The 12444-nt window shown below is 42.6% G+C and overlaps 1 protein-coding gene across 5 annotated transcripts in view; it reads right to left on the bottom strand.

Moving 5' to 3' along the window:
- Nucleotides 1-12444, bottom strand: part of myo6a (myosin VIa) — a 144744-nt gene that overhangs the window by 55725 nt on the left and 76575 nt on the right. For all 5 annotated transcript variants that reach the window (XM_087852510.1, XM_087852507.1, XM_087852508.1 and 2 more), the window contains exons 16-20: nucleotides 11753-11880; nucleotides 10483-10578; nucleotides 10045-10215; nucleotides 1297-1335; nucleotides 973-1066 (exon numbers count right to left, since the gene is read on the bottom strand). In XM_087852510.1, the coding sequence (XP_087708636.1) occupies nucleotides 973-1066; nucleotides 1297-1335; nucleotides 10045-10215; nucleotides 10483-10578; nucleotides 11753-11880 (528 nt within the window). The remainder of the gene's footprint in view (nucleotides 1-972; nucleotides 1067-1296; nucleotides 1336-10044; nucleotides 10216-10482; nucleotides 10579-11752; nucleotides 11881-12444) is intronic.

Genomic DNA, 12444 nt, shown 5'->3' with positions numbered 1-12444 from the left:
GAGATTTCGTGACATTTTGTTCTTATTTGCAGTCTCGGTGTCACCTGTAAAGGCGCTGCATGTTTTTTACCATTTAAATAGGACAAAGAGGACGTAGTGATAACAGATGTGTGAAACGCGCTGAAGGGGAGATTATAAAATAGTCACACAGAAGTTTGTTTCTTATCAACAGCTGTGGACAGAAGGACAGATTTTTTTTTTTAATAAGTAAACAATCAGCCGTCTTTGGACGTCAGACCTACGCACTGCTGTTTGAGGCACAGTTTATGGGAAAATCTCAAACCTCAGGCACACAGACAGTGCCAGAACATTAACTTTTACTAACAGAGAGCTAATGTGACACTTGTACTGTGAGGTTTTTGTTGGTGAAGAAAGAAAACTGTCCAAAAACCATAACCATTGTAATAATGTGCTGCCATTTATGAACTGCACAGTTTTCAGGCCCCTGTTCTGTGGATCCAGCTTCCAGTTTTGATTCAGGAGACAGACACTATCTCTACCTTTAAGATTAGGCTTAAAGACTAAAGCGTATAGTTAGGGCTGGATCAGGTGACCTTGAATCCTCCCTTAATTACGCTTCATTAGTTATTATTCATCTCTGTCTCTCATCCACAGCATGTCTTTGTCACAACTTCCTCTCTCACTGCAGATGGCCCCGCCCCTCCCCAAGTCTGGATCTGTCAGTGGTTTCTTCCTGTTAAAAGGGAGTTTTTCCTCCCCACTGTTGCCAAGTGCTTGTTCATAGCAGGTCATCTGATTCTTGGGGTTTCCTTTCTATTATTGTAGAGTCTTGCCTTACAATACAAAGTGTCTTGAGGAGACTGTTAAGTCTATTAAAAGTGTTCAAACGCCAGAACAACGAGGCCCTGACATGTTTTGCTTCTTCAAAAAGACAGAATAGACAGGAAGTGAAATGACCTCACCTCCTTCCAGGTGCAAACATTAAAATCAGAGTGTGCAGTAAACACTGACCAGAGCACTGCAGCTGGGAGAGGATCTGAGCTCCTTCAAACTGGTGACTGACCATCTTCAGGTTCGGCTTAATGCAGCGAATAAAACTGGAGCCCTGGAGGAGGAGGAGTTGGGGGGTAAAGAAACCAGAGCGGAGAAGATGAAACAAGTTATTACACCAACAGCATGATCCACAAGCTACATCACAAATTCATGACATTCATCATATCGGGCTCAGGACGTGATGCACGGCGCCGAGGGGGAGGGGAGGTGGGGACTGCGAGATGTACGGACAGGACGGCTCGCAACATCAATCATGAAAACAAAAGAGGAGCAAACACTGACCGTGCTGCGGAGCTTGTCCAGGAGAATATTCAGCTGGGTCTGCGGGAGACAAAGGAGGGAGACGCATCATCACTTTTATTCAAACAAACTGAGAAAACCTCAAGAGACAGGCAGACACACAATCGCCCGACATCCATCATGTGACTGCAAAACTGGGTACGGGTTATTCCACATCACATCCCAATATTTTCCCAGTCATAGGCCGTAAGAATGCACGAGGAGTCGGTTCAAAGTTTCTCCTTTTTAATCATTTTTCCAGCATTTCTGAGCCCTCATAGCTTCACGAGGACAGGAGATCCACGTTACATGTTCAGAGAATATAAACACGTTCAAGTCCTGCTACAAACTTCATTGTTAAAGCCAAAGTCTGGTTTCTCCAGTGAACATCACTATCATGTGATGTATCACACTGCTACTGTGGATGTTGATCTGCTTTCTGATAATTGACTAAAGAAAGCGTCACAAAGTGCTTTTACTTCAAATTTCAGGGGTTACATGAACCATGTGGGATAGGAGGTTGCAGTTTTAGCATGACAGTCACATCAGCCTAGGGGTGGGCGATATAAACGATATACGATAGAAACGATATAAATTTGGCCAACGATAGAGATTTTGACTCTATCGCGATAGCGCATGTTGATGATGTCATCAAGCTGCGCCTGTTTTGGTCGAAAGCATCGCAGCGGCTGAAACCATTATCTGCAAATTATGCCGGGCGACAGTCATAGCAAAGAGATGAAGCACTTTTGAAATATGGGGAAAGCCAAAAACTGCGCTTCCTCCACTTCCGTAACATTGATTCATTAATGTTGAATTCTCTCGCAGCTGTTCTATTCCCATGTTGTTGCAGTATATTAATAACTAACCTCGTATTGTGGATGAATAATATTAGTTGTTCTCCTGACTGAAGTTTGGCCCGTGTATAGCATCCTGCTATACGATTGCATTTGTCCCTGACCACCAGAATCCCTCACGTTAACTTTTATCGAGTGGAAAAAAAGTTAGTGTTCATCCTCCAGCTTCACTGTGCTAATGTTATGCTAACATAGCTGTGTCGCTAGCAATCACGTAGCACAACATTATATACCAGGTAGTCCAACTTCAGTAACCCTACAAACGCCACTGCTGTTTAGTTTCCTGTCTTCATTTAATTTGGAAGTGGTAGCAGAGCAGTACATTTTAATTAGTTTCAAAAATCTCTCAGTCAGAACATGGTATGAAATGTTTAGGTGGAAACTAGCGAGCTAACTTCCTGTTAACTTCTAACTCCGTTGAATTTAATAAATTCTGTTTTCATGGATGCATGGATGTTAAACTTAATTGTTGCACCTGATAAAGCAGCAACGCTGATGATTTTATTAAAGATGAAATAATTTAGACCATTTTTAACTCTTAGTGTTCGTTTGACTTTGGGACCTGAGGGGACAGACCCAGAGTTTTGGACCCAGATTACTCCACAAAGCTCCTCACTACGGCAGCCATAATGCTTTGACGATCCATCAAGCAGTGCGGCTTACCAAATTTGTACTAAAACATTTTTTTAACAGATTTCTGCACGCCAAAATCGGTTCGAGGTCAGTAAGCACAACCAGAATTCATACATAAGGCACACTCTCGATTTTTGAGAACATTAAAGGAATTTAAGTGTGCCTTATAGTGTGGAAAATACGTTATACAGAAGAAAAGAACATATTGCGATATGAATTTTAGGCCATATCGCCCAGCCCTACATCAGACCTTCAGTCCATAATTGGCTGGTTTAGGTGGGATGTACCGCCTGAACCTGCACCTTCCTCTGAAAGCTAGCAGCTGTGCATCTGCACAGAGACGAGTGCCGAGGAGATCAGATTTGGCTAACTGGGCTGCAAACAACATACAAAAATCCCTGAAAGCAGCACATTTGTCGATCTGCAGACTGCTGATGCTGTTAGGGATAAAATGATTAAATAAAGTTGTTTTTTATGATTTTTACACATCGCTATGCGCATTAAAGAGTTGGCACTCCGTGTAATGAAGGTCAGAAGCTTCATTCAACGCTATGACTGAATTGAATTATCGTGATTGACATGTAGAAGTTCTGAGGGTTTTGCAAAACATGCTTACACATCATGCTGGTTAAAAGTCAGGAGGATATTTTCTGAGACTACGGAGTCCGAACAGAATGTCCCAAACTTAGATAATAAGTAAAATTGGTAGAATGACATTTACAGTCAAAGCTAGGCAGGGAGGCATCTTTTCTCTGTTTTTCCAAGAAGAGGAGCAGATACAAGGTAAAATCGTGATTGGAGAGAGAAGAAGATTTGCAGGGAGACGGCAGGAACGCGCTGTCTGCAGGCAGCGCTTCTGATACGGAACCAAAACCTTTGTAAATCTACATTATCAGCATATTTGAACTAGGGCTGCCACAATTAGTTGACTAGTCATGATTACGTCGACTATCAAAATCATCGACGACTGATTTAATAGTCGACGCGTCATTTGAAGCTTTGTAAGATCACAAAAGACGCAGGAATAAGTAGTAGGATTTAAGAGTGTAATAACGGACTGAAACAGAAGTTGGCAGCACTGCATGTACAAGGATACCAGCTGGCGTTAAACCCCGAAGAAGAAGAAGCTGTGTCCCAGAATTCATAGCGCAGTCCAGCTCAGTTTCCAACAATGGCGGCAGCTAGTTAGTTTTAATATTACTCTTATTATTCTTTCTGGGTCACAAAATAAACGTTTAACATATTTTCAGGCGAGAATGTATCTGTGTAAACCTCAAATACCTGCTTAGTTTATCAAGACACCACATATTTTCAAAAGCACTCCGACGTTTTCGGAGACGTCTGTTACCCACCAGCTCGATAGCTAGCCGGGGGCTAGGCTCACTAGAGCCCGTGAGAACACCGGACTCCCGGCAAATCGTTTTCAAACCCACTGCCGTCTTTCGCTACTCAGGTTAAACATATATAAGTCACTTAGATAACTTAAAAATGTTATTGTTTGGCTTTTTTTAGTATTTTATTTGTTCCTGAGTAAATCGGTTTGGCTGCGATTAAAGTTATAGTTTTAAAGTTTTAAACTATAAAGTTATAGTTTTTACACAGCTGAATAAACGTCAAGCAGACAACTGATGATCAGAAGTGTGAGATGCTCGAGAACATACTCCGGTGTCCTGTTATATTTTAGATAGCAAGGTGTTTATTAAACTTCACCAAAACAATCTGCAAATTTCATTAAACTTTAATAAACTATCATCTTGTTTTTATTTTTATTAAGCACATACTTTAAACACTTAAAGCTGTAAGCTAATGATAGTTATATAAGAGCAGATGCATGCTGGTGCAATAAGCTGGACGTTTTACGTTCAATGGATGCATGATCTGATTAGTTGACTAATCGCAAAAATAATCGGTGACTAGTCGACTATCAAAATAATCGTTTGTGGCAGCCCTAATTTGTACCCAGTAAGCCGCTGGGTGCAGTTTCTGATCAGGTCTCTGCCTTTTCTTTAAAAAAATGTTTGTTCCAATCGACGGTCAGAGTTACAAATCAGCACAGAAATGGATTCAGAGAGGGGAAACTTCTCACTAATGCTTGCATTATTAAAGCTTCTTGTAGCTTTTCTTGATGTGACTGTGGACACGAGGAGCATCTGTGAATGTGAACATATGCAAATGTGAATGATGTATACTGATTAGGGGGTATAATGGAAGACAGATGAGTGCACAGTAAAGCCAAGCAAACAGTGACAGATTGTAAAGGATGGCCCGCTAACGGCAATTAACACCACAACAACGTCCTTGTTTGTCCACTAATGTGTTTGGCGGACACACAACGGCCAATCCAGGCTCGCGACGACGCCCTCGGCTGATGTGGCAAACACTGTCATATACGAGCAGGAAGCTGTCTCAAAAACGCAATTTTTTCCTCACGCTTTTCACAAACTGAGCACCACAATAACTACAGAAGAAGAAGCTCTGCAGGCTGGTGAGCCTGACCAGAGAAGCAGTGCAGGGCTGAGGAAGAGCACCAGATATTTATTTTTAAGCATTTTTAAGGTCATGTGATGCGGATGAGGACACATGACGAGGACAGGTAGGGTCAGAGTTTAGTGAAAGCATGGACCCATCTTGCCTTGTATCCACTGTTCAGACTGACGGTGATGCGATGGTGCAGGGATAGTTTCTTGACCCTTCATTATTTATAACCCAACGCCTTTTTCTGAGACCCTGCTGGTTAAGTTTTGGAAGCGTTGTATTAAAAATGCTTAAAAAATTATTTTGTCAAACTTTCTAAAAAGCAACTGCAGCAGCTGTGCAAATTACGTTTAAGGCTGATTGAAAAATCATCAGTTCTGCAGGTTTTGGTGATATAATTAAGTAATGACAAACTGCAGTGATGAAAAAACTAACTCACCATGTCTCTCTTAAAGCCACGGCACAGGTAAGGCGAAAAAAGGCACGACAGCTTGAAAGCCTTTCCCTCCATCTGCTTACTGTAATTGCTTGTGGAATTAACACAGTCATATACTTGAAGATGCTCTAATAAAATGATGGACTTGGCCTTCGCTTCATCCATTTTCTCGTGAGAGGACATATGCGAGTGTGTTACGGCTTACATAACTCCCTTTTATCTGCAGCAGCCTACATGTGCTGACGAAAAGCAGCTGCGCGGAACAAAAAGCAGAAGAATGCACGGCCGGCCGGCCTCCGCTCCATTTAAAGGTTTAAATGTCTGTAAAGCGTTTATGATGTTATTTACATCTGCTCTCTCAGTCATGCTCATGCAAACAGACAAACAGCCGCTAATGCAATCTGACCCGGTCAGGTCTGCTGCTGCAAGATGACTTTGTAATTCATAACAGAGGAGCATGCAGATGATTCGGAGGCAGGCAGGTGAATTATCAGCCATGTCTGGATGAGCCTTTGGAGCAGGACACCTTTGTTATGATGTATTTGGTCACTGAAGTGGGGCAAAGCCACGGTGTCTGGTTATAATGAAAACCTGCACGGATCACAATCTCCCTTCATCGCTGCAGCTCCAGGAAGCAGCGTCTCCATCACCTCCACCGTCTCGGATTTATCACTGCTCATTTTCCCCACACCGCTCGCCTCTGCACCCACGGCTCGGTCTGGGTCCTCCGGTACACCTTTTGAACCGTAATCATAGCTCGAATAGAGAGGGCTCAGGAAGGGGAGGGGGGGGAGAAGCGCCGGAATGAGGAAAACACAGAACACACTAACACACGTAATAACGACTAAATCCAGTCTGCACGGAGTCGAGTTAAACCCTCTCGAACGACCGCGGGATGTTTTCGCTGGTGCAGCGGCAGACTAAACATGACTTGTTCTTTGTTTTCCTGAAAGCATCAGTTTAGTTGATCTTCCACGCTGGACATTCACGGTTTTCAAACATTCTCCTCGTGCGTCACAGAAACAGTGCGGCCTGAGGCACATCCCCAAATCCAAAAGCAATAAACCCACAGGAAACACTGACCTTCATCGGACAGTTTCAGCTGGTCAGCTGACCTCACCTGGCTGACAATATAATGACAGTATATTTATCCTCACATACTTCTAAATTCGCTGCTGTTCTGTGACTCATTATTGTGGGAACTTTCCACATAGCCTCGTGATGGAGAGCCACTTTTCCTAAAAAGTACTCAGCTGGACAGAAAACCAGTGGACCAATCCTGAAGAGTACTGGCCCAATTCAGTCAGCAGACTATGATTAAAAACACTTACTGTGAGGATGACTACAAATAAGAAGAGATGCCTGAGCCTACCAGGAATAACACCTGAAGCTGTTTTCTGACATATTTTATGCCTACTTATAAAACATAATGACTGGATGGTGCAGCAGAAATCAGTGATTCGGTCTCTGTCTATGCAGCTACCCTTGGAAAAACCTGGAAACTGTTCTAATGGTTGTCAAACCATGTCTATGTTCATCTACACTGAGGTGTTAAAACTCGGCATTAAAGGTCGGGGGAAGGTCTTCAAACGTCGTCTCCATGGGGTAAAGCATTAATATTGTAAAAAAGGGTCTACTTCATTCCAAACTATGATTGTTTTATAAACTTAAACAAACAGGAAGTGGAAATCCAACTTAAGATCAGTCTCATGCAAGACTCCTTACTCCTCCATACAAGGCTCATTGTAATGGCCGGCAGATTCTTTGGAACCGACTGTACTTCATAATAATCCTTCATCACTTGAACCGGCACCACTTTTGGATAACTTATTAAGAATTTAGACAAACAGCTGCTGCTCAAATCTAAAGTATCCAGCCGACTCCACACCTCCCGTCTTATTGGTTTGTCATTAAACAACAAGAAAACCGGCCACAGTGAACTCGTCCCTGTGCTCTTCAAAGCTAGAGCACTAAAATTCACTGATCATAACATTTTATTACAGAAACTAGAAACTGTAAGTTAGAAGTTAGTCTTAGAGCTCCACAGGGCTCTCAACTAGGCCCAATACTTTTCTCATTATACATACATTCTTTGCTATGCAGATGACGCCCAGCTTTACGAATCTGTGAAGAAGGATGACACAAATCATTGAAATAAACTACAGACATAAAGGCCTCAATCCGCTGTAATTTTCTACTTCAGAAAATTCAGAAAACAAATGATGTTTATTCTGCTTGGGCCTAAAAATGGCATTACGCTGACCTCCAGCAACACCGGGTGTGATTTCTGACAAGGACATGTCTATTAGCTTACAAATTAAATAACTAAGAACACCTTATTCAGCTAATGCTGGAAAACTATTTTATGCATTTATTACTTCGAGGCCGAACTATTGCATTTCATTATCAGGCTATTCTGAAAGCTGCCAAATGTAAATTAAACAGTGCAAACGACTCCAGACCTCCTTTCTCCTTAATTTGTCAGGAAATGGAAAGAAACGAGGCCCCTCGTGGAAATGAAACTCTTATCAGTCAATTGTCCAATTAATTTTAAGCCTGGAAAAAATGCAGGGCGAGGTTAAAAATGGTCTCCAGAAAACACTTTTTCCCTCCTGCTGTTGTTTCAGACTTTTGCAACATAGGCCTGTTATGAACGTTGGAGGACCTGTTGATATAAATCGCTGTCACTGTACACATGAAAATTTATTTATTGCGTTCCCACGTCTTCAATTAAAAAAAAGAAAATAAACAAAACCTTTACCTGTTTGTACTGGACACCTCGCTGCTCTCTGGCTTTGACCCTGTTAAATACACCTGCCCATCACTACCTCAGGTTATTTTTTTCTCCATTAAATATATATATTTATATATTTTAGGAGGGATGATTGAGTGGAGCCAGGCGCTGTGGTTTTTGGCTCACCTTGCCTTTGGTTAGGTGACACATTAGAGCGCACATCAAGGTGAGAGGCTGAGCTGGATGAGTCACGATGGAGGAGAATAAAAATCCTCCGTTTATAACTCCAGCTGACAGCAAAGACGTTGCTATCTCTATGCTCAGGGTGAAAGAGAGACGCTCATCTGACTGTTTTTAGGTGAAAAATTATGTTCTTTATGAAGATTTCATACATTTACTTTGACTCTTTGTACCTACGGGACCTCGGAGGTGAGCCTGGGAGCTCTCGGCTTTATTATAACAATCAGTCAGACATGTATATAATGAGGCAGACTAAACATTTAGGAACTATTCTGCTTAAGGGACTAGAGTAGAGTAGCTTTGCATGATTCACAGTTATCATCATCGTTATTTATGTTAAACTAGGCCTCTGCGCAGCCCCTCAGATTATCCTCTCTCTCTAACAAAAAAAGCCAGACGATGATTTTAAAGCATTTAATTACCTTAAATTTTAAAATGACATCTTAAGACTTTTTAAGGATGAGTGGGAACCCTTGAATGAGCCTGCTGGCCTCTGGATTTGTGTATATCTCATCATCGCTTCATCGAGCGATGATGAGAATTTGCAGCTCAAACTCTGAAGCTCACGCTGTGTCCACTTAAGGTTGGGGATGATTTCAGCGGGTAAGAAATAAGGGGAGCAGATTGTAGGATGAAAGTGGAAGGCGAGGAGAACCGCCGAGGTGAAAAGAGTGATTTCACATGGTTTGGGCATCTGACCAGAAACACCTCCCAGGTGAGGTGAGGTGCTTCGGGCATGTCCACCTGGGATAAGTCCACGGGGCAGACCCAGGAGATGCGGGAGAGAACACACTGAGGGTATTCTGTCAGCCCTAAAGGGCTTATTCGAGCAACCTGTACTCTCACACCAAAATCTGAAGAGTCTTCAAATTAGGCCAGAGTTTTCCCAGCTCAACCAGTTAGGAGCTCCTTTTAGCCTCGGGGTGTTTTGTGTAAGCTGACAGAGGCCTGCATTTTTGATAGCTACATAACGGGTTTGCAACATTGCTTGTATCAGATCATCCTAAACTAAACATACAACAAGCATTTAGTAAAGAAGAAGTGTGAGTATGAACTGGCCGGGGCCCAAAGCACCGCCTGAGCAGACTGGACAATGAGCCGGGATCTGAGGGGATGAAGTCTGGAGCACATCTTTAATTCAAGCCATTAATGAGGTGTAGCAGCTCTTTTTTTTTTTTTCTTTTTTTTTGACAGACAGGACGTCTTCATCAGAGTCAGACGAGCCAGTGGTGGCAAAGACTTTTAATTAGCCTCAGCCTGTTTAACAGCTACATCTCCACAGAGCAGTACATGTCCTGGTGGTCATAAATATCTACAAGTATTTGTATCACACATCGCATCTTGGATTGGATCTTTTTTTTTTTTTTGCTGCTCACCTTAAACTTGTTGCCGACGCTGATGAAGCTGAGTTTTCCGGCCTTCTGCTTCACGTCTTTGCTGTTGTTGGAGTTCTCGAACAGCTCGCGGACGAAGCGATCCTTGGACTCACTGACGAGACACTCCAGAGACATGTGCAGGGCGTCGTTATTCTTCTCCACAAACTTGGTCTGAAGGAGAAACATTTCAGCGTGAACGGGGCGCTCGGTTCGAGTCTCTTCTTTTTGTTCCCGTTTCTGATACGCCTGCTTAACTGCAGAAGGAAAAATCTCTACACGATTTTATGACTTGAATCTCTCCGCAGCTACGCTCGGTATGTTTTTAACACTCATCTCAATGATGGCTTTCATGTTAAAAGTTGAGTTTTCTGCAGTCGAGTGATCAGAGAAAAGAAATGATTCATTTTGAAGACGCCGCAGTGTGTTCTGGTGACGCACCGTCTCGTAGCACACGGCTCCTGCAAAGTGCCTGATGATAAATCCTTCATCGTCCCTCACGTTCCTGTGGACGGTCAGCTTAGACTTTCTGGGTACCTGCAGGACACACACACATGCACCTGATCACGGGTGGAAACACACACACACTAAAACTCTGCAGACTCAGCAGAGTTCATGCATACTTCCCATTTATGATGGAAAACTAATTCCCAGTCCTGCCAATCACTCGCTGCTGGGAAGATTAAGATTTGATGCCAGTAATTTAACCGTCAGTGAGATCACGTCCCTCTGAGGCTCCACGTCACTCCACTGAAACTCAAAACTTCAAGTCAATATCTAAAGTTCCCATTTTTTGTGTTTATCAATATCATCAATATTATCCAAATTATCAATAAAAGCTTTAAAATTAAGGAGCCATGGTAGAAGGTGAAGCTCCTTGTTGATAAGTTATTGTTTAATACTGCAGATAAAGTGCTCCTCGGCTAATAATCTTTAGTGGCGATAAATATCAGAGCAGTGAGTCCATCATCTCGTGTTCAGGCTGTAGTGCCACCACCTTTAAATGCAGTTGGTGATATCAGCTGTTCTGCTCTGCAGCATCACTGAACCCTGCGTGCAGGCACAGATAACAGATTTTCACCTGCTGCAGGTCTTCAGACCCAGGTGGAAAGTCTAAACATTTACTCATCGAAACATGTCAATGTGAGAACGAGCAGCTAGTCTTTGTCTTATAAAGTTTTTTGGCTACTGTTTGGACAGAAGCAACAATTTCAGGACTCAGTTTGGCGACAGCCATTTTCACATTTACATATAAAGAATTAATTGTTGGGACACAAAATGAGGTGAACCACTTGGGATTTCTATTAATTTTAATAGTTCTTTTAGCAGCTGGTAAATTTACAAAGCCGAAAACGAAACTAGAACTTCCTTTACCTGAGAGATAGAGGGAGGAAAAAAAGCACTTTTTCCAGCTCTGCGTGTAATCTGTAGTCTCTCAGGTTTAATATCAGCCCACCCTGAATGCTGCCCAAGAGGCCAAAACAGGGAAAATAAGGTCTAAATAGGCCTTGCAGCAGATTATTTGGAGGAATGGGGTAAAACAAGGAGACAAACATATAAATCAGCTCCTCTCATAAGTTTTTTCTGAGTCTAAAGATTAAGCTGAAATGATTCAGAGAGAATCTCCTGAGTAAATCAAACAGTCCCATAAAAGCCTCGCGTTAAAAGTGGCATGCTTCCCTGACTTTCCTTCCTTTGTGCGGTCACTTACAGTCAGGCGGAAGTGGTCCTTGTGTTTGTTGTGAACGGTGTCGGTAAAGTGCTGGTCACTGGGTTGAGGTAGACGGTTCTCTTCGTCCAGGATGTCCAGGATGCCGACCACCTTTGCCTCCACCAGGTCTGCGGGGAAAACCGTGACAAGCATGAGAAAAATAAACGCTGCGTGTCCTCTTAATGAAGCTGCGGCGGATCACCCCGAGGCTGACGGGCTACGCGACCGATTGAATCACGGAGGGTGCGATGTAGGCAAATTCAAATTAAAGTTTAATCGAATGGGAAGAGACGTGGAGATTGTAACAGTTTCTCCTTGACCTGATCTGACTTGAAAGGTGATGGGGACCTAATTTACCAAATCATAATTATTATTATTATTGCATTAGTGCAGTTTAGTTCTCTCGGATGGTGCAGAAGTGATTTTTATTTTATTATTTAACATCAAATCTTTCTCACTATTAAAAGTCATTGACCCATTTTAAAGAGAAGAGCCACGGCTCAATTTAAGGACGTAATGAGCTTCAAGCTCCTGATGACGGAGACTGGGACACCCGAGGACTCACTGCTTACTTCCTGTTTTGTGCTGTGCACCAACTTTTGCTCCTTTCTCCTACAAAAGTATCAAAATCTAACGTGATGGAAGTTTGATGGATTTTTATTTCTGCAAGGTCCTGACATGGAAATGTTAAG

This window comes from Neolamprologus brichardi, chromosome 15, assembly GCF_056152115.1.
Source record: "Neolamprologus brichardi isolate AB-2024 chromosome 15, ASM5615211v1, whole genome shotgun sequence".
In the NCBI taxonomy this organism is placed as follows: Eukaryota; Metazoa; Chordata; class Actinopteri; order Cichliformes; family Cichlidae; genus Neolamprologus; species Neolamprologus brichardi.
This window is presented reverse-complemented; position numbering and strand designations above follow the sequence as displayed.